This window comes from Mobula hypostoma, chromosome 24 (assembly GCF_963921235.1).
Source record: "Mobula hypostoma chromosome 24, sMobHyp1.1, whole genome shotgun sequence".
Taxonomy (NCBI): Eukaryota; Metazoa; Chordata; class Chondrichthyes; order Myliobatiformes; family Myliobatidae; genus Mobula; species Mobula hypostoma.
This window is the reverse complement of record NC_086120.1, coordinates 24,019,730-24,043,359: the sequence shown is the minus strand read 5'-3', so window position 1 is coordinate 24,043,359 and position 23,630 is coordinate 24,019,730. Positions and strand designations below refer to the sequence as shown.

General features: G+C 41.8%; 1 protein-coding gene across 3 annotated transcripts in view; it reads right to left on the bottom strand.

The window, feature by feature from the left end:
- Positions 1-15,406: 15,406 nt before the first annotated feature.
- Positions 15,407-23,630, bottom strand: part of LOC134337437 (hippocampus abundant transcript 1 protein-like) — a 74,213-nt gene continuing 65,989 nt past the window's right edge. For all 3 annotated transcript variants that reach the window (XM_063032440.1, XM_063032442.1, XM_063032441.1), the window contains exon 12: positions 15,407-23,193. In XM_063032440.1, the coding sequence (XP_062888510.1) occupies positions 22,981-23,193 (213 nt within the window). In that variant the 3' untranslated portion in view covers positions 15,407-22,980. The remainder of the gene's footprint in view (positions 23,194-23,630) is intronic.

Here is a 23,630-nt window from a genome sequence, read left to right as displayed (position 1 = left end):
TTGGTGGTTTAATTAACCACCGCAAGTTGCAGTGTGTGTGTAAGCAAGTAGAATAGGTGGGAAGTCGGTGGGAATGTGGGTGGAGAATAGAAAAGGATTAATGCAGACAGTGTAAAATAGGTGCTTAGTGATTGGCATAGACTCCAACTCCGTGCTCAGTGCTCTGTACCCATCCTGGGTGAAAGTGACAAAAAGCTACAAGTCCCTTGTGCCTGTTCCTCCATTGACAAGGATTCTGACTGATCTTTCATATTAGTGCTGTATGCTGCATTCATTTACCTGGACCCTCCTCTGAAGCACCATGCGATGTTTCCAATGTCAATGAACCTATGTAAATACAAGGTTCTGTGGTGATTGGACAGAACAGCTCAGAAATTGATGTCACAGCCTTGGCACAGGGTGAGGGCAATGCCCACCGGGTCCATAGCCTGGCTGTACAGACCTACAGTTTACCCACACGCATCCCTCAGGACACTACAACTGAGTTCAGGGCAGCAATTAAAACTTTTTAAACTTTCTGTTCTGAGCAGAAAGTTCTAATCTAACCCTCAGTTACTGTCACCCTGAGCTCCACTGTCTCCACCCCACCACACACACACACTCTGTAACAGGAACAATTTCTATTTGAGAGCAACTCCATCGTCTTCAGGTGAAACTCTCCTGGACTATTTACCTCTCCCTTGTTTAGAGTCACAACGCTCTTGTTTATTATTGTCATATGTACCAAGATAACGAGAAACACTTCTCTTGCATACTGGTTGTTACACAATGAGGTAAAACAATAACAATGCAGAATAAAATGTAAAAGCTACAAAGAAGTGCAGTGCAGGCAAGATCACAATGGAATGCTCTGCCTCAGAGGGCAGTGGAGGCCAATTCTCTGGATTCTTTCAAGAACGAGTTAGATGGAGCTCCTAAGGGTAGCGGAGTGAAGGGATATGGGGAGAAGGCAGGAACAGGGTACTGATTGTGGATGATCAGCCATGATCACAGCGAATGGCGGTGCTGGCTCGAAGGGCCGAATGGCCTACTCCTGCACCTGTTGTCTATGGCCTATAATGGGATGTATTGTGAGTCTGTCTTATTGTACATTCAACAGTCTGATGACAGTGGGATAGAAGATGTCGTCGAGTCTGATGGTATGTGCTTTAGGCTTTTGAATCTTCTACCTGATGAGAGAGGGGAGGAGAGAGAATGCCAGGGTGGGTGGGGTCTTTGGCTATGCAGGCTGCTTTCCTAAGAATCAACAGAGGGAGGTAGGTTCCTGTAATGAACTGAGCAGTGTCCCAACTCTTCAGGTTCTTGCTGTCCTACAAGCTGTTACTCATCCAGACAGAATGCTTTCTACAGTGTTGATAAACATTGATAAGAGTTGACAGGGAAATGCCAAGTTTCTTTAGCCTCTGGAGGAAGTAGAGATGCTGGTGAGGTTTCTTGACAGTGACGTCAATGTGATTGGAATGGGACCGGTGATGTTCACACCTAGGAACCTGAAGTTCTCAATCACAACACTGCTGCTCTAGACTGAAGCACCCCTCCCCGCCGACAACCCCTTCCTGAAGTCAATGACCATCTCCTGATAATCTTGTGGTGAGAGGTAGCTCATCTCTGTGCTTCAGGTCACATTCCCAGGGCTGAAAGCAGTGAGAGACAGGCGGCCAGAGGGATGCCTGCTCAGAATTAGGCTCACTCAGCATTCCCTTCACTTTACACCCTCCACATTATGTGCTTGACCTCACTTCTTTCTCAACTGCCCCAGATTCAAGGCTTGACCGTTTCATTTGCTTTCATCTTTAATGACTGTTCTATTGTTCCCTCCCTTCCACACCCTCTCTGCCAACTTGCTTTCCCCATCTTCCCATTCTGTCAAAGAATCTTCAACTTGAAATGTTAATTGCTTCCCTTTCCATCAAAGCTGCCTGGCCTTTGAGTATTCCCAACAGTTCTGAGTTGATCTCTTGATTTCCAGTATCTTTGATTTTAATTTGAGAATCGTCCATGGAGCAGTTCCTCCCCCTGCTGTCGGAACCAGGAACTGCAGGAACTTCTCAGGAGGCGAACAACAGGGCTGTGCTGGTTTTATGGAAGCTGGTGGAGGCTGTTTCAGTGGCAGGACCACTGAGAACAAGAAGTTAGTAGGATGCAGGTGGGTGAACATACAAAAGACCCTCAGAGTCAAGGGGATTTTTTTTTTTACTTCTCATACAATGTGATGTAGAACTCAATGTGAGGAAGCATTCAGCAACTTGCTTTAAGGAGAAAATGAGAAGACAGGGTGGAACAAGAGACCCTGGGCTATCAGATAAGAACTCCCTTACACAGAGCCACCACAGACTCAATGGTCTCCTCTTCACCTAAATCACTCTTTATCCAAATCTTCATTGGAGCTGTACAAGAACCTGAATCCTATGTATCACATTTAAATTTTGTATTATTCTGTGTAATATGCTATTTCGCAGGATAGAGAACAGTCACAAGACAATACCGGTGACAACAAGGGCTTGCATATAACTGGAATGGACACATTCTGTCTCAAGCCTGGTTTTCAGGTCCTCTCCCCCATTTTAATCTCCTTTACACACTTGTAAACCTCATGGTTGGTGCTTCCAGGGAATCATTTCTCAGTTCTGTCTCGCCCCTTGAGCTGGTAAGGTTCCATCCCTGTTATGTATCGGCGCATGCTTTCACCAGGTGATGTTTGGTCCAGAGTCGACATCCCTACGTTAATTCATCCCACACATCTCTTGCCTTAATGGAAGTAATTCAGGGGACATTTAGAGACTAGCTTGTCCACTACCTTGTGTTCCAACTCCAAGCTAGTCCAAGTGCTTCCTAAAATACAATAGCTTCCGATCCAGAATATCTAGATCTCATCCTTACCCTCAAGTCCTGTTGCTGCCTCTTCCTCTCATTGATATTTCTTCCAGCCCCAAGACCCTACTAGATTAATTACACCCTCAATCTGCATCCTTCATTCCATGTCTCAGTCAATCTCAGTGAGTCTTCAGCTGCCCGGACCCCAAGGCAATGGCAATCTTTCCCAGCATCTGTGGTTGTGAACTTCCCACTATTCAGGACATTTACAGCAACGGGTATGTAAAAAGGGCATGAAGGATCATTGGGGACCCAAGTCACCCCAACCACAAACTGCTCCAGCTGCCACCACCAGGAAACTGTACCACAGCATTAAAACCAGGACCAACAGGTTCAGGGACCGCTTCTTCCACCAGGGCAACAGACGAATCAATTCACGCTGACACAATTGTATTTCTAAGCTATATTGACTGTTCTGTTTTATATCTTAGTGTACATACTATTTATTAAAAATTACTATAATTTGCACATTCAGACGGAGATGTAACGTAAAGATTTTTACTCCTCATGTATGTGAAGGATGTAAGAAATAAAGTCAATTCAATTCATTTCATGAGACAACATACCCTTATTTAGTTATTTAGTAAATAAGAACAGCACTCAGGAAGTCAGGAAACATCAATGGGGAAATCAGGGATTAATGAGGTTAATTAAGGATGTATTTTAAAATGTGACAAAAGCAACATGTTAACTCGAAGAGAGAGGAGGATGGTGAGAACGGAGTTCTCTGCTGTCTGTGATAGGATAGAGACCAAAGCTGTCAAGTAACTAATACTCTAAAATAGGCAACCAAATAAACAAAGCATGCTGAAACAACCACACCTGCGTAGGGTGGGGGGTGGGGTGTGGGGTGGGGAAAGGGGTCGTTACCTAAATGTGTTAAATTAAATGTTTAAGTCCTAAAGGCTGTAACATCCTTGGGTAGACGCTGTTTCTCAGACTTATATTGGGTAGCAAGGTAGCCCTCTTAATTCAAGAATTATTCCAGGAATGAAAGGGTTACTATATGAGAAACGTCTGGCAGCTCTTGGGCTGTATTCCCCGAAGTTCAGGAGAATGAGGGGATGTCTCATAGAAACATTCCGAATGTTAAAAGGCCTGAACAGATTAGACATGGCAAAGTTATTTCCCATGGTAGGGGAGTCTAGGACAAGAGGGCAACAATTCAGGATTGAAGGACGTCCATTTAGAACTGAGATGCGGAGAAATTACTTTAGTCAGAGGGTGGTAAATCTGTGGAATTTGTTGCCACAGGTGGCTGTGGAGGCCAAGTCATTGGGTGTATTTAAGGCAGAGATAGATAGGTTCTTGATTAGCCAGGGCATCAAAGGGTATGGGGAGAAAGCAGGAGAATGGGGATGACTGGAAGAATTGAATCAGCCCATGATTGAATGGTGGAGCAGACTTGATGGGCTGAATGGCCTACTTCTGTTCCTATATCTTATGATCTTATTTGTACATTAGGGTTAGGGTTATTGTTAAAAGTCAAAGCCCCAGCGCAAATCCCTCTGGTATATTATGCATTTCAACTTGCTAACCGGTATCCAAGCCTTTATGTGGAAAAACTGGGGTGTTAGTCGTTCACAGGAAGGAAAGAAGGTGAACAGGCCCTTTTGGTCTAGCTTGTCAACCACTTCCTGTAGCAGCTTGTTCCATATACACACCACCATCTGACTGGAGAAAGTTGCCCCTGGTCCTTTCAGATCTTCCCCCTTCTCACTTTAAACTGGAACCCTTACCTTGCAGAAAAGACTGGGCTTTCAACTTATCTTCTCATGTGTTCATACATCTCTAAAGTCTCCCTCAGCCCCCATTCCTCAGGGTGGGGGCAGGGGTGGAAAGTCCTAGCCTTTCCTTGTAACTCAGGCCCTCCGGTCCCTGTAATATTTTTGTTCTCCAGTTTAATAATTTTCTTCCTACACCCAGGGTGAGCAGAATTGTGCGTAGAATCCCAAATGTAGCCTTGCCAGCATCTTGTACAACTGCAAAGTGTTGCTAAAGCAGGGCACAATCAGGGAACTTTTCTGTTTTTCTTTCCAAAATGATGAAAGGTTTTGACAAAATAAATAGCTTTCCATGGTACAAGAGTCAATGACCAGAGGGATATAGGTCGAAGTCAAATGGCAAAAGAACCAGAAGGAATATTTCTCATGGAGCATGTTGAGATTAGAGGATAGGAAAGCAGATTCAATAGGAACTTTGGAGATAGAAAAATGGATAAATAGTCACGGGAAGAATTGCAGGACAGTGGATGGGAAAAAACAGGAGAAATATTAGTGACGTGTAAAATTATGAGGGGCATAGATAGGGTAAAATCACTCAGTCTGTCTCTCAGCTCCCCCACCCCACCCCTATGGGAAATCAAGAACAAGAGGGCATAGACTTAAAGTGAGAAGGAAAAGATTTACTAGGCACTTGAAGGCAACTTTTTATTACAGAAGCATGGTATCATTGTGCAATAAGCTGCCAGACAAAGTTGTTGTTGAGGAGAGTACAATAGCAAGTTTTAAAAGGCAGTTTGACAAGTACATGGATTGGGAAAATTCAAGAGGTTATGGAAAACACTGACAAATAGGACTAGCTTGGATAGGACATCTTGGTTGACCTGGACCAGTTGGACCAAAGGACTTAATTATGCTTTGTTTAACTCTGACTGATTTAACAACCGACCCAGCAAGCCATCTTGGAAAAAGAATGGACTGAATGGGCTCCTGCTGTACCATTTCCTTCAATGGATCGATGATCTCTGGAGGTGTGGAGAGCCTAATAAAGCCAACTATTATTTGTAAGGTTACTGCATTCACAATGCAGAGCCACCTCTTTCACATGAGAAATCAGACAACTTGCGGAAAGAACTTCCATCTACACAGCACCTTCAGGAAAATTCAACCCTTGAGTACTTTTGATGGCAAGTCACTATCACCTCGTAGGAAATGCAGCTGTCTGTTTGTGCATAGCAAGATTCCAAAACAGCAATATAATAATGTCACATGTTTTGATGTTCAGTTTGCAGAAGCTTTGGTATTGGCATATGGTCTTATATCCAAGGCTTTGACCCTGTACTGCAGCATCAACCTCTCTTTATTCAAGTCTTAACCTCACATCTCTCAGGTCCAAGAGTTGTCCACTGGCCTTGCTAATCTTTTTCACTGCTGTTGTACGTGATTCTGTCCGAGGTTGAATCGGTACTCTCATTTTTAAGTAGCACTGTGAGAAAGGCTTGCCTAGATACCATGCTTTGCATCTTAAGTAAACTGTCTGCACCTTAAGTAGCCATGTCATCTCTGCCCTATTTCCACAAGGGGAAGGGAGCAGGTATGAGGAAGAAATTCTTTAGGCAGAGGGTAGTGAATCATTGCCACAGATGGCTGTGGAAGGCAAGCCTTTGGGTTGTTAGGTTCTGGATTAGTAAGGTCAAAGGTTACAGGGAGAAAGCAGAGAATGGAGTTAAGAGGGGTAATAAGTCAGCCATGATCGAAAGACTTGATGGGTTGGACGGCCTAATCCTGCTCCAATGTCTTATGGGAAACTAGAGATGATGACCTAAAACTTAGACAAAGATAGAGTTTCAGGAGTATCTTAGGTAAAGAATGTTTAGGAAGTAAACTCTAAAACAGCCAATGGCAAGCCCTCAAGTGTGGAGTGATTAAAAACACAAGACCATAAGGTATAGGAGCAGAAGTAGGCCATTCGGCCCATCGAGTCTGCTTCGCCATTCGATCATGGGCTGATCCAATTCTTCCAGTCATCCCCACTCCCCTGCCTTCACCCCATACCCTTTGATGCCCTGGCTAATCAAGAACCTATCTATCTCTGCCTTAAATACACCCAATGACTTGACCTCCACAGCCGCTCATGGCAACAAATTCCACAGATTTATCACCCTCTGACTAAAGTAATTTCTCCACATCTCAGTTCTAAATGGACATTCATCAATCCTGAAGTTGTGCCCTCTTGCCCTGGACTTCCCTACCATGGGAAATGACTTTGTCATGTCTAATCTGTTCAGGCCTTTTAACATTCGGAATGTTTCTATGAGACATCCCCTCATTCTCCTGAACTCTCAGGAATACAGCCCAAGAGCTGCCAGACGTTCCGCATACGGTAACCCTTTCATTTCTGACAACATGGATCATCAGGAGACCAGAATTTTTAGAGTGCAGAGTTGGAGGAAGGGGACAGGGTGCTGTGGTTTATAAGGCTGCAGAAGAACAGGCATAGAGAAAGAACCCAGAGAGGTTTGAAAGCAAGGTCTGGAACAGTTCAAACACCAGGATCAGCAAATTTCAGTGAATGGAAAATAATTAACTTCTCCATGTTCAACCTCTGCCCAAAAAATTCCAGAAGTATACAAAAGAAGCACATTGAGCACAACATCCTCTTACGTGCTGAATCAGCGTGCAAACTTCATGCTAGATTTAAATTTTCTTTTAAATCATTTGCAGGTCAGTCCACTATTGTTTATAAACGCCAGTGTTTACTTAGTGTTGACAGAGCTAGGGATCATCTAAAAACTAAACACAATGGAGAATTATTTATAGTTCAAGAATTCAGAGCTCACAATGGTGGAGTTCCCCAACATCCTTTGTCTCTTTAACCCCAAGATTGTCAAAGGCTGCAGCAGATCACGTGCAAGGAGTTGATACATTAATCATGTGTCAGTGGCTCAAACGTACACGGCTAACAATTGTGAGATTTATCACCAAAACAATGCTTTCAGAATTTAAGAAATTTACTCCCGTCGATTGTAATAACATGCTTTGATGCTCAGTTGTATCAGCTTCAGGCATTCTTGAACAGCAACAGCACGGAATCAGGTCTGTGTTATGATCAAAGTTGAAATAGAAGTACTAATGCAAACTTCCTGTCCTAACAATTAAAGTCACCTGCACTGCTTTGAAGAAATTGTTAGCACTTCTGCAAATTTTCTTTGTTCTCTGTAATTCTACTGCCACCAACTAATTTAAAATAAGCAGCTTAAAGAGAGGCAAATTTTTAAGAAGCTTCTTTTTAAATTTCAGGGTACTTCCCCCTCCCCCCACCACCAAACTAAAGCAAAATACTACTGATAGGGGAGAAACTATTGAAAATACTCACAAGTGATGAAAGATTGCCCACCTGAGATATTGACCCCCTTTTTTTCCTCCTCGGTGCCACCTTCCCTGTTAAGAAATGAAGCGCAGTTCTTGTTTTAAGGATCAGCTGCATTGCCATGCGTCTACAAACACATATGCCTGCCCAGTTCATAAACTGCCACTGTTTCTCAAGAATATGACAACAGTACCCATTACTAAAACTGGACATTCTCTTCCCCCACTCCCAGTTATTTAGTTCATTTAATTTAAACTTGCTAACTGCTCTAATTGGATTGAAATTCCAATCAGCAGACCATTGGTCTAGACTGTTGAAGTTCTAGCCAAGAAACAACCATGTTGTTATTATATCCTTATATCCATTTATGGAATTAATTTACCATCAAAAAATCAGTACTTCATTCAAGACACTCAAGACTTAACAATATGTTAAAGAAATACAGCTCACTTATGTTCACTTGAGACTTGGCAGTATGTCCCACAACCTAGAGAGTGCTGGAATTCACCCAGGTTATGCCACCTCAGTTGGAAGAGAAACTTCCACCTTCCGGTTAGATGGCAGAGCTTGTGAACACAGCAGTCCTTCAGGGGCCAACCGAAGATGGTTTCTCCTTTGTAAAATTTGTTGTTTTTTTTTATGATCGCGAGACAATTCTTCTCCAAGAACTTCAAGTACGGCAGGGCTACTCCATCAGTGAGCTGCTTGTTGATGGGAGTAGCTGGACCTGTATTGGCAGCGGAGCTGGCCTTAGTGTCAAAGGGGATGGCTGTGATGTTGGAGAAGGTGCCGGCTGAGGTGTCAAAGGAGACAGTCGGGATATTGGAGGAGTCTAGGCACAGGAGAGCTGATCTGGCTGCAGACTGTGTTGCTGCTTGCTACTCGATAGCATCGAACTGTGGGAGATTGTCTCAGAAATTTCACCTGTGATCGCAAGACTTTTGGATGGTGATAGCGCAAGTTGCTGTGGGCCTGTTACCCTTGTCTGGTGGAGGGACAGACAACATGGGAGCTGTGCAGGCTCAGTTGTAGCAAGGACTAGGCCTCAAGCTTGCCTGCTGCTGCAGACCAGGTCAGCAGTGCTACAACATGGAGTCTGCATTCAGCTAGGACCAGGCCTCTTCCTTCAGTGCTGCCCCCCGCCCCCCGCCCCGTGTTCAATTGGTGGAATGACAGGCTGGATTGCGTGCATCTGTACACTGCATCATCATCTTCCAGACATTGTCGCTCTGGGTCTTGGACTACGTGTTTTTTTTTCCAAATGAATATGCTTCTTTGCTTTTAAACATAGAAAATAGAAAATAGGTGGAGTAGGCCATTTTACTTTGAATGTTACTTGCTATTTTGAAGTTCACTTGTTATTTTGAATGTTATACACCTTGGCCCCAGAGGAATGTTCTCTATGTATGGTTTGAATGATAATTAAACTTGATTTTAAACTGGTGATATTTTCGGTGAAGGTCTGACAAGGCTGGAAAAGGGAAAACAAGTAAGGTTTCAGAGAGGTAGAGTGCAGACTAAAGAGGGAATAGGGTACAGAATCAAGGGGACTGACAGCTGGAAGCTCAGGGTTGCCTCTGTGACTGAATGGGTAGTGTTCTGAAAAGCTGTCATCCAATCTACATATGGTTTCTGCGGTGTGAGATCTCTAACCTCTTGCTTTGGCAGTGCGTGGTACCCACCTGCTTCAGCGGCCTTCTATTATACCAGTGCCCAAGACGAGCGTGGGGATCTGCCTCAATGACCATGGCCCAGTAGCCCTTACATCCACAGTGTTGAAGTGTTTTGAGAGGTTGGTGATGAAACATATCAAACTCCTGCCTGAGATGCGACTTAGAGCCACTCCATTGCCTATCAGAGCAACAGGTCCACAGCAGATGCCATCTCATTGGCTCTTCATCAACCCTGGAACATCTGGACAGCAAAGAAGCATACGTCAGGATGCTCTTTGTTGACTACAGCTCAATATTCAATACCGTCATCCCCTCAAAATTATTCAATAAGCTCCAAGACCTGGGCCTCAGTACCTCCTTGCACAATTGTATCCTTGATTTCCTCACTTGCAGATCCCAGTTAGTTCGGATTGGCAACATCTATCAGTACAGGTGCACCACAAGGCTGTGCTGAGTCTCCTGCTGTACTTACTTAACACTTTTGATTATGTGGCTAAGCACACTCCAATGTCATATTCAAGTTTGCTGACAACCACTTTCATTGGCCTAATGGTGACGAATCGGCAAAAAGGAGGGAGATTGAAAATCTGGCTGAGTGGTGGCATAACAACAACTTGTCACCCAATGTCAGCAAGACCAATGAGTTGATTATAGACTTCAGGAGAAGGAAACCAGAGGTCCATGAACCAGTCTTCATTGGAGAATCAGATGTGGAGAGAGTTAGCAACTTTAAATTCCTCAGTGTCATCATTTTGGAGGATCTGTGACGTATACGTACTTTGATAATAAATTTACTTTGAACCACAACTTCCCAAACTCATGACGATATCACCAACAGCAAAGGAAGGAGTTGCAGGGGAACACCACCACCTACCAATTCCTCTCCAAGTTGCACATCATCCAAATTTGGATGGTGTACTGCTGGACCTTCGTGGCCACTTGGTTCAACGCCTGGAAAATTCTACAAAGGTGGTGGCTCATCATTTCCTGAATGGAAATTAGAGACACGCAATAAATGCTAGCCTTCCCAGCCACACCCAGATCCTAAAAATGATTTTAAATCCCCGGCAGATGCTTTGAGGTATCATAACATCTGCAGACAGCCATCTGCCAATATCCACAGACTGCTGATCTGGGTAACTGATTAATATGCTAATGAACTCCAAAGGGAATATTTTAACCGATGTACTTGGGCTATGCTTTGCATTTACAGAGGCATTTATAATCCCTGTCATGTCTCAAATATGCTTCTGAAAACAATGTGGTAAATTTCTAATCACAAGAACTCCTTCAACCAATATCACTAAACAGCAAATCACTAACCTTCCAGAAAATAACAGACATCAGTTTAACACCTCATCCAAAAGCAATTTAAAATTCCCTCATTATAGTGTGGAAGTGATAGGGGAAAAAAAGCAGAAAATATCCAGGTTTGATTCCTTAACTGCTGGCTTGTGATCTTTTTGAAAGGCTCTTGAATGCCATCCATTTACGTGCACTTTCTCCCCATCTAGTACTTATCAAGTTCTGTTCCAACTGTTCCCATTGAACCCCATTTGGAAGTGCATTCCTGAGCACAACTCACTGCATTAATAACTCCAGTGTGTGCTGCTCTGCCTTTCTTTTACTGGACGTCTTGCCAGTGCAAACAGTTCATCCCAATTTACCCATCAAATTCTTTTGAATGTCTCTATAGAAGTCCTGAATTAAAAAGTTAATAAACATTCAAATCTTTCCAGATTCACTACTTTTCTTTGCCACTCAATAACACTTGCTGAGAAAAGTATCCAAACCTACAACTTAAAAAAAAATTCTTCAGGATTTGCAAATCTCCCTCCAACTTCCCCTGAGACAAATGGTTTGTTGACTAGTCAACTGTAGATAAGAATCACCTGTGTCTGAAGCACATAAATGCACGATTGGGTAATAAGGGGCAGATTTTCTTTCCTGAAGAACAAAATAAGATTTTAAAACAATCTGGCCGTTTTATAACCACCACATTTAGTATGTTTTTTTTAATAAAATGGAATAATAATTCAAATTCCACAGCTGCCATATTGAAATTTGAACACTCATTTCAAACTCCATTATTAATTCACACTAGATCAGTTTTAGTACCCAACCACTGCAATACCATACTGAATCATGTCGGATGGTTATAAAATAACAGAATGGCACAAATTAGCCATCAAGCCCAAATGTTCAATGCTGGAGTTACCAGTCCACGCGATTTTCCTCCTCTAACTAGAGAGATGGGCATTCATATACAAATGAAAACCTGTTGTCCACGTCAACCAGTACCTGTGGCTGTGAGGGCACATTCTAACTACTCAGTGAAAAGACATTTATTCTGAAATTCCAGTGAGATTTATAGCAAATCTCTTACAATTTGCTAATGAAATTATTTAAAAATCCCAATGATTCCACACTGGCTCACGGGGTAGTGTTTCCCTACCCATCCTGTAAACTCAGCAAATCCTTTAAAAAAAAAATCAGGTTTATTATATTACGTAACACCTTGAAACAAATGATAATTAGAATTGTTACCATCAATACTTAAGTATTAAGCTAATTTAATTATTACAGCCCAGAAAATCTGCTGGTCTGAAGTCCCAAGCATGCTGCATAAATGGAGTTTTACTACATTAATGACTTTTCCTCGTGTTTATACATAATTGTATAAGGGCTAAGAGAGTTGTAAAAGAGCACCTGAAGGCTTTATGTGTCAATGCAAGGAGCATTCGTAATAAGGTGGATGAATTGAAAGTGCAGATTGTTATTAATGATTATGATATAGTTGGGATCACAGAGACATGGCTCCAGGGTGACCAGGGATGGGAGCTCAACGTTCAGGGATATTCAATATTCAGGAGGGATAGACATGAAGGAAGGGGAGGTGGGGTGGCGTTGCTGATTAAAGAAGAGATTAACGCAATAGAAAGGAAAGACATAAGCCGGGAAGATGTGGAATCGATATGGGTAGAGCTGCATAACACTAAGGGGCAGAAGACGCTGGTGGGAGTTGTGTACAGGCCACCTAACAGTAGTAGTGAGGTCGGAGATGGTATTAAACAGGAAATTAGAAATGTGTGCAATAAAGGAACAGCAGTTATAATGGGTGACTTCAATCTACATGTAGACTGAGTGAACCAAATTGGTAAAGGTGCTGAGGAAGAGGATTTCTTGGAATGTATGCGGGATGGTTTTTTTGAACCAACATGTTGAGGAACCAACTGGAGAGCAGGTTATTCTGGACTGGGTTTTGAGCAATGAGGAAGGGTTAATTAGCGATCTTGTCGTGAGAGGCCCCTTGGGTAAGAGTGACCATAATATGGTGGAATTCTTCATTAAGATGGAGAGTGACATAGTTAATTCAGAAACAAAGGTTCTGAACTTAAAGAGGGGTAACTTTGAAGGTATGAGATGTGAATTAGCTAAGATAGACTGGCAAATGACACTTAAAGGATTGACGGTGGATATGCAATGGCAAGCATTTAAAGGTTGCATGGATGAACTACAACAATTGTTCATCCCAGTTTGGCGAAAGAATAAATCAAGGAAGGTAGTGCACCCGTGACTGACAAGAGAAATTAGGGATAGTATCAATTCCAAAGAAGAAGCATACAAATTAGCCAGAGAAAGTGGCTCACCTGAGGACTGGGTGAAATTCAGAGTTCAGCAGAGGAGGACAAAGGGCTTAATTAGGAAGGGGAAAAAAGATTATGAGAGAAAACTGGCGGGGAACATAAAAACGGACTGTAAAAGCTTTTATAGATATGTAAAAAGAAAAAGACTGGTAAAGACAAATGTAGGTCCCCCACAGACAGAAACAGGTGAATTGATTATGGGGAGCAAGGACATGGCAGACCAATTGAATAATTACTTTGGTTCTGTCTTCACTAAGGAGGACATAAATAATCTTCCAGAAATAGTAAGGGACAGAGGGTCCAGTGAGATGGAGGAACTGAGCGAAGTACATGTTAGTAGGGAAGTGGTGTTAGGTAAATTGAAGGGATTGAAGGCAGATAAATCCCCAGGGCCAGATGGTCTGCATACTAGAGTGCTTAAGGAAGTAGCCCAAGAAATAGTGGATGCATTAGTGATAATTTTTCAAAACTCATTAGATTCTGGACTAGTTTCTGAGGATTGGAGGGTGGCTAATGTAACCCCACTTTTTAAAAAAGAAGGGAGAGAGAAACCGGGGAATTATAGACCGGTTAGCCTAACGTCGGTGGTGGGGAAACTGCTGGAGTCAGTTATCAAGGATGTGATAACAGCACATTTGGATAGCGGTGAAATGATCGGACAAAGTCAGCATGGATTTGTGAAAGGAAAATCATGTCTGACGAATCTCATAGAATTTTTTGAGGATGTAACTAGTAGAGTGGATAGGGGAGAACCAGTGGATGTGGTATATTTGGATTTTCAAAAGGCTTTTGACAAGGTCCCACACAGGAGATTAGTGTGCAAACTTAAAGCACACGGTATTGGGGGTAAGGTATTGGTGTGGGTGGAGAATTGGTTAGCAGACAGGAAGCAAAGAGTGGGAATAAACGGGACCTTTTCAGAATGGCAGGCGGTGACTAGTGGGGTACCGCAAGGCTCAGTGCTGGGACCCCAGTTGTTTACAATATATATTAATGACTTGGATGAGGGAATTAAATGCAGCATCTCCAAGTTTGCGGATGACACGAAGCTGGGTGGCAGTGTTAGCAGTGAGGAGGATGCTAAGAGGATGCAGGGTGACTTGGATAGGTTGGGTGAGTGGGCAAATTCATGGCAGATGCAATTTAATGTGGATAAATGTGAAGTTATCCACTTTGGTGGCAAAAATAGGAAAACAGATTATTATCTGAATGGTGGCCGATTAGGAAAAGGGGAGGTGCAACGAGACCTGGGTGTCATTGTACACCAGTCATTGAAAGTGGGCATGCAGGTACAGCAGGCGGTGAAAAAGGCGAATGGTATGCTGGCATTTATAGCGAGGATTCGAGTACAGGAGCAGGGAGGTACTACTGCAGTTGTACAAGGCCTTGGTGAGACCACACCTGGAGTATTGTGTGCAGTCTTGGTCCCCTAATCTGAGGAAAGACATCTTTGCCATAGAGGGAGTACAAAGAAATATCACCAGATTGATTCCTGGGATGGCAGGACTTTCATATGAAGAAAGACTGGATGAACTGGGCTTGTACTCGTCGGAATTTAGAAGATTGAGGGGGGATCTGATTGAAACATATAAGATCCTAAAGGAATTGGACAGGCTAGATGCAGGAAGATTGTTCCTGATGTTGGGGAAGTCCAGAACGAGGGGTCACAGTTTGAGGATAGAGGGGAAGCCTTTTAGGACCGAGATTAGGAAAAACTTCTTCACACAGGGAGTGGTGAATCTGTGGAATTCTCTGCCACAGGAAACTGTTGAGGCCAGTTCATTGGCTATATTTAAGAGGGAGTTAGATATGGCCCTTGTGGCTAAAGGGATCAGGGGGTATGGAGGGAAGGCTGGGGCGGGGTTCTGAGTTGGATGATCAGCCATGATCATAATAAATGGCGGTGCAGGCTCAAAGGGCCGAATGGCCTACTCCTGCACCTATTTTCTATGTTTCTATGTTTACGGCTCCTTGTCCTGCCCATGCCCACCATCCCTCCCAAGTGAAAACAAGTGTATTTATACTCCAAATGAGTTAACTTTCTACCTGTTTATTCTTTAACTTATTTTCTAGAGAAAAGTAGCCAAGGTATAATTAACAAAGAGGCACAAGCAGTCAAGCTAGATTCATGTACATTTTAATAAATACTTTTTTTGACAATTCCTATTTACAATTTGTACAGTTTTGGTAGGCACATTTGTAAGAGGCGACAAGCTTTTAACAAAACCTCCAGAGACAAATTAAAATGTTACACCATATAATCATTGCAGATGCAGTACTGAACCCAGTGTCTGAAAAGTTAGAGAGCCGACCTTTTAAGCTGCATTTTAGAATAGGGCTTTTCACTTGGCAAGATATGCTTCATATAATTTCTGGTACGAAGCTGGAGATGTGCAGTTATGTTAAAATACCAATAAGTATGGCTCATTTGTTGTGTAAAGCTACTGATGTAACTTCAGGTCACTTCAAAAGCACATTACAACCAATGAAACACTGGAAGTTCAGTCACTGCTGTAATGTCAGAAACATGGTGGCTAATTTGCACACAGCAAGTTCCCACAGAATAGCAATGAGATAAATAACTAATCACTTGTCAGCTGAGAGATAAATGCTGGCCTGAACATGGGAAGCAAACCTCACTCCCCCTTCATACAATATTCTCCGTCTACTCATGGAAGCATTGAGATCTCTATTTAGCGTCCCAATGAACAGATGATAGCTCTGAACAATGTAGCACTTTCTTGACACTGGCACTACATACATCATGCTCAGGATTCTGGGTGGGGTGACATGAAGCCACCACCTCATGTACACAGGAGCTTTACCCACTGAGGTATGGCTGACATAAACAGCTCCACTAAAATGCATTTGGCTCATAGTGCAAAACTCCAGATGCAAATCCGTGATGCATTTCCTGAAGCACTGTAAAGCCTGGATAATGTTATCTTTGTACATCTGAATAATGTCAGTGATTCCTGTTTAAAATTGTATTTCATTTGATTCAATGCATCGGTATGAAGAAATATCTTTCATTTAATAACTGATAACAAATTTTGGGAGGAAGAAGTGTAATAAAAAAAATCACACATTATCAATGACTAATTTTAAACTCTCACCCAAGTAAATCAAGCCAATTCAAAACTAGCCAGGTAAATTGTTTTCACTCCAAATGTCTTGATATCATCTTCCCCAATCATGCTCTTCTCAAGTGCTTTATTTTTTGCTGTACTTTACAGATACAACCACTCTGTGGATAGAAGAGGCCATTGATGCTGGAATGTGGAACGTCAAACAATCTGCTGGAGAAACTTAGTGGGTCAAGCAGCATGGCGGGGGGGGGGGGTGCCGATGGACTGTCCTGATGCAGATATGACCAGAAACGTTGCTAATTTCTTCATCACTCCCGAACCCCACCACCATGGGTACTGCTCAGCCAGCTGAGTCCATTCCAGCAGATTACTTAACCATTTTGTGCCCCCCCGCCCCAGCATTTTAAAGTGGTCACTCTTCTAAATACAATACAGCTTATATACAGAGTTTTAGCTGAGCCAGGTTCGTCATCTCATCCAAACATCTTTCAAATTCCTTGGCCACAGAATATCAATGTATATAGTGGATAGAATGCTGAATAAGAAAATCCAGACTTTCAATTCAAAGCAGATCTATATGCCCTAATGTAAATCACGCTGAAGTTAGAACAATCTAAAGATAAACCTTTCTTCTGGAACAAGTTTTTCAACTATCCTGGATTCAGAGGTTTGTAGGGAGTGATTACATGCATTGGGGCCTAGACGATTACAAATGTAGACATTCTCACTTTTCAGAGCAGGAGTTCACAACCTTTTTTATGCCATGGACCCCTACCATTAACCAAGGGGTCTGGGGACCCTAGGTTGGGAACCCCTGTTTTAGAGCATAACAAAAATTTATTGGGCTGCATCTGAAATCAGGATTCATACAATGGAGGCACCCATAAGATGTCCAACTAGTACAGAGTAGTGGCTGGGGTGTGTAGGTTAAAGATGCGGGTAAAGAGTAGTTTTTGGCCTATTATTGGAAGAAAAGACAAAACTGATGAGTGCACTTGTCAAACAGAATATGGAGTCAAAAGAGACCGCAGAGCAACACACAAGATACTGGAAGGACTCAGCGGTTGAAACTGCACCTATGTAGGGGGAGGGGAGGGAAATGGACAGTAGCTGAGTCCCTCCAACATCCCATGATAGAGATGAAGAATGGGATACATTTGAGCAACCAACACCATTTTCCAAATTCCTGAATGCAGGATCACACGGAGCTGAAGAATGTAAAAACAGGAGGAGGTGGTGCACAGAAAAAAGATGTGGAATCTTACTGTATTCAATGGATCCGAAATCTAACAAGTGCCAATACTACTATGACAAAACAAGCCTGGTGCTTCTTCTTCAGTGTTTGTTTACCCAGAAAAATAGCCTCTTCAGTATGATTCTCATTCAACATTTCTGTGTGGTTGCATGGTGATTTGGTGCCAAGTAAGCAGCACTTTGTTAAGTGAGATCTTACTGAAGCAATGAAATATGTGACAGGATGAGAGCTGTACTATGATTTTCTCCTTAAAGAAATAAAAGGACTTTCATTTCTACAGTGCCTATGATAGCCCGAGGGCCTCCCAAACAGAAGGAATCCTGAAGTGTATCCGTAACTGCTCATGAGAAAAGCAGTCATAAGTCTGCACAAGAAGCTTGTAAAATTGAGCAAAGTGCTCCTGACCAGATAATGTACTTTTTTTTTGTTGAGATAAGCACTAGCCCACAATATCAGGGTCATGTCCTAACTCTTCTGTGCAACAATGCCATAGGAACTTTTACATCCTCCCAAGAGGCAAACTGGGTCTTGGTTTAACATTTCACTAAGAAAAGCAGCACCTTTTACAATGCAGGTTAATTCAGCCTGGTGCTGATCACTATTTTATGATGCCAAGCTGTGACAATAGCAGCACAATAGCTGAAGATATGACCTCCACTGATGGGTTTACCTAGGTTTGAAACTTGACAATCACGGTATCTGCATCAACAGTTAAGCTTGCTTAAAAACTTCTAAATTAGCAAAGCTTTGAACAGGAAAATATATTTCTAAAATGCATGATTAAATTATTCCATTTAGTAACACTGTTTGAAGAGTTTCTCCACATGTGCAGATGGGACAGAACTAAACTCTGACAACGAGGATCAGTTAATTCAGTAAATAATCTGGAAAACAAAATTAACGTTCTGCAAAAAGCTTCAAGCAAACATAAACATAGCTTTTCATATACCAGTTATAAAAAGACAACCTCAGGAGAGGTAGATAGGATGGGTGAAAGTGGAGATTTAGAAAATTACCTCAGCTGATCACTAAGCACCATTCGCAAATGTCATTGAAAGCCCATTTATGAACTTTGCTCTCCCAGCTGATAAGGGAGGGTAAAATTATTGTTGAGATCACTTAGTATTTTCTTTGAGCACCAGCTTGGGCAGACGCCTACCTGAATATAGCTAAGCAGCGATGTTTACATAACTCACTACATCACCTAATTACCTTCCAACTCAATTCATTTTACCAGAGAAAGAACTTGTTACTGCGAGAACAGAAGCTTTTGATCATGACAAGTTGTTTTCTCTAGTTTCTAGATTTTTGAAGCAGATTCTGTAGATTATCTACAGCTAGGTGATGTTTAGATAGATTGTTGTACATTCTCATCTGCTCCAAATCACTGGGTGTCAACATATTGTTGGCAAACTCAGCCTAGTTTAGCTTACAGGTTACAGGTAAGTACAGGCAAGCACAAAAGCAGACTTGGCTGTCATATTTGAAGTGGATTCCCTTACCCCACTTCCATATGAAGTACATTCTGAGAATTCAAATTCTTTATTAACCATTAGACCAGCTTTCACCATGAAATTAAACATTTCTATTGCTAGTGCAAGTGCAAATCGTAACTTCAGAAGCAATGGCATTTCAAAGCTAGTATTTAGCTGGACTGTACTTGATGCTTCCAAAGTCCTGAATCTGAGAACCCAGTGGGAATTTTCACAGTCCCATACATCCCCTGATACAGCAAATCATCACATAAAAGTTAGTGAGGCTCAACAAGCTGAATAGCCCAAACCAGAATGACATGTCCTCCATCAGCATCTTAAGACAAAGGAATTCAACAGCAGTCATCATGTGGGGTTGAGCATCGGATGATTTTATAACCCTGTGCTCACACTATTTTATGTATGATCAGATCAACTGCAGACCTATATTCTTCAATTCTAATCTCATTGTAGACCAAACACTGGAACCAAAATATAGTGGGCTCCACAGCCATCTTGCTTCGACAATTAAAAGTTCTATGATGCTTTAAGTGCTTATTACTATCAAGTTCCCACATTTATCTACCAGCTTCCAATGAAGGCAAGTCCAGATACGCTCAGCCACTGCCCAAACTCTCATTGGGCAACATATGAAGGACCGCTGAAACATTTTAGATATACAACATCTTTTGGTGCAAGGTACAACACCAACCCTGAAAAGGCTTCAAAAATAATGCCCACCCTAGACCAGTTCTAAAATAGCACACATATTAAGGCCAATTTGACTGGCGCTCAAGAAAAATCTAAAGATAAATTGAAATATTGTTTGGCATATGTAGATATCTAATATAATTCTATAATTTCACTATAAACTTTTACAGTAAATGTTACACAAACTTGTTGAATTTTAGTGTACTGTTACAAGTACAATTATCCTTTGAGGTCTATAATAACCTCCCAATGCCCACATTGGAGCATCAAAGCTTATTATCCCATCAGATTTTACTCGTCATATGGGTAATTCAATACTAATCAAAAGTCATAATTTGTCAATTTAAAGTGTTTTTTTGTTGAACATGTCCATTTTCTACAACCTGGTGGCAAGCAAATTATTTGCTTTGGCCCCTTGCTGGATATTGCATCATTGTGTTTCTATCTCTTTCAAGATGCTTTCCCTCAGCACACCCTCCCCACCCCCAAAAAAAGTCATTTACAGCTTGCAATAGTCAACAGGGCACAATTTTAAGTTTTTCTTGGTACGTAACAGAGTTATGTAATTTAAAAAAAATTGAAACCTGTTTCAGTCATTAAAGGTCTGGTGTTTGTGATGAGACACTTGGCTACAGCAGATCAGCTCTTTCAAAACCATTAGTAAAGACTAGAGTACTTGGGGGTGAACAATTGTGTTGCACAAAATATATTATGATTGTTAATTTTCACAGGGACTCCCCACAAATATCAATGACTAAATTACTTCCACTATATTTGCAATGAGAGAGAGGAGTAGAGGAAAAACACTGACTGACCTTATGGTAAAGAGTCAATAGCTTTCACACCATTTAAGTAGACCAATTAGCCTTTCATAGAGAAAATAAACACAGATCACTAGTTTACACAAAGGTAGCTTCAATGTCCCCTCTCTCTCTCTCCTCTCCCCTCTAATTAACTTCAAAATATAAAAGTACAAAATGAAAATAAGATTTACAATTGCTATAAAAATGGCAAATGAAAACAATGGCACTGTTAATAGCAGAACCAGATGCTGGAGATAGTGGAGGCACATGCCAAGAGAGCTCTGTAGGTGAATTTCTTTCTTTCAGTAGCACTTCATATTGCAAAATGACCTGCAGTCTGGATCAAAAGTGCACAAAGAACAGCAGGGTATTTACAATGTAGATGTGCAGTGTATTGGAGGGGGAGAAATGGCTATTCTGAAAATGGTGATAGCACACTAGACCATTTCCAGCACAGGAAGCATCGATAATTATTGTATCATCTCATCCTCGACAAAACATGCATCTTGTTTTCTTTACAATGATTACTCAAATGCACATTCACCCTTGATAATTCTGAACTGCCAGTATTCAGGTTGACCACAGGGGCTTAGTGGCTTACACTTTACAAGCCATGCACATGGTCTCATAGTTCACTCAAACGACAATGTCTGTGGTGAGAGTTGAATGATTTGAACACAGGGGCGAGTGGTCATGAACGTAGAAGTAAACATGTTCCTCCCCACCAGGTGTTAGGCAGCAGAGTAACTAGGAAGAGAACTCAGCCTAAACTCTAATACCAGTGCAACTGAACCTCACAGTATAAAACATTACTTAAGACTTCTATGGTAGTCTACAAGAATCTGTTAAAGGTAGCTCGTAGAAAATAGGTTGGTGTTAGACTGAAACAGACTGGTGTACCATGAAACTTTCATTCAACTCAGGGCTATGTATAACTTGGGTATAAAAATCCAAATGCTTTTTGAATTCATTAGTTATCACAGTGGATTAAGATTGCTCTAAGATTAAAGTTAGGGGAATTAACCAGGTACATCATCCTTCAAAGGCTGTCTACTGGAACAGCAGTTACTACTCCTGCCCCATTGACAAGCAAAATGACTTACAAGTATTGCGAATCAGATCGAGCTAGAGTGAGCAAGTGCAGGAGCTGGAGGTAGAGAGAACAAGCAAGGTGTGAGTTACTCATCCATCCTTAGTCTGTCAACTGCCTTCAGACTGGAGAGTTTCTATAGTACAATATGGTGAAATAGTGTTTCTGACGTGACTGAGAAAAGTGATCACCCAGTTCACAGCCAACTCAAACGGTGTTGATTGGCTTGGGAATCCAGTTGTTTGCATGGCTTTCTTTTCCCGCTTCCCTCAATAAAAACAACAAGATTGATCAGGAACAGTAGTTTCTGCACAGTACCAAACGGGGCACTTGACTTGTTCACCAGCTCCCTCTGCCTTCTTCCTCATACCTTCTGGATCTCCACAATGACTGACTGGAAACACAAATTCACCACGAAGTTGGGAAAGTTGTCAGTGGATGAATCTCAGTACCAACAGGAAACCAAACTGAATGAGTACCAAGTACACGTGAGTGGAAGACAGCAACACAGGTGTTCATAGTGCCATCCAAATAATCTAACCAATTTCCCCCGGGATCAATAAAGTATGACTATAAGTGTTACTGATTAGAGATTATGGTTCAAATACCAATGTGCTGCTTTAAAAACAATCAGATGTTTATGCATAGACCAAAAAGCTAGTATTAGCATACACATCTAATACACACCATTCCCACCCAAAACTCCTACGTTTGCCCCACCCCTCCATTTGGTTAATACAGACCTACAGCAGATTGTCAGATATCTGAATTCAGAACTGTCCGAATTTGTCCAATGAAAAGAAATTTTAAACGGATCTTTTTCCTACTTTTTGTAAATTTCAGTGGCGTTATAACCAAGCTTGTGGCCACCTACAAGATGATATTTCTGGGAAGCCCCAATAGTAGCACTATGTGGAAAAAAAAACATTTGAGTATAAGTAGCGCAGCAATTTGCCAAGCTATTGTAACAGACTTCTGGTGTCTTGCACAAGGCATTAAAAAAAATGGAGAAATGAAATCCTGCATTTACGGGATTTGGAGATCGTACCCAATGACAAACAACCCAAGATATTCCAGACTCCAATACGTTGAACAGGTGGAGGACCAGAAGGCATTATGAGAAAAACATTTTTAAACATTAAATTAATAGATGAAACTCTGAACTGAATAACTCAGAGAAAATATCAGTATTTCTGAAATGAAAACCTTGGGTCAACAGCCATGTCTGACCTCCATGTCCATCTTGAGCTGCACTAGATAGGCAGCTCTTCACCATTATACACAACTGTCTTGTAATAAGGGTTCCTTTCCATCCGGGCTTGTGCTCTGTGGACTGTGCGTATGACCCTGGGACCCATTACTGTGTTTTTTCCAGCTGCCAGAACGCAGAGGGAGACCGCTATGCTCAGGGATGAACAAGGCAACCAGCAGAGAAAGCAACACCGAGCATGCTCCAAACAGAAAAGGAGGTCCTGGGATTATGGTGCTCTGAAAAGAACAAGGAGAAAAAAGGAGTCAGTAGAACTATACATTTCCAACATAACAATATTCTTTAAAAACATTTTGTTTCAATATTCTTGTTACTTGTGTTTACTAGGGGATGCACAATTAGAAAGCAAGTAATGAACTTTTACATTTAAAACATATAATACTGAGATCCAGCTGTGAAGTACTTGAAACTGCAGTAACTTTAGTACGCAAATATGAACAAGTAGACTTCTGCAAGTTGCTGTCTCACACGGTTACAATATGAATTAATTGATCTGACTTAAGAGGTGATGACTGAGCAAGATACAGAAAGCATGACGCTAGAACCCCTTGCGTTCAACTGTTTCATCACAAAGCTCTGCAATTTCAAGTAATTTAAATGGATGCCAAATGGAGTCAAATACCGCAGCACCAAATTCCTTCAGTTTTCTTGCAGT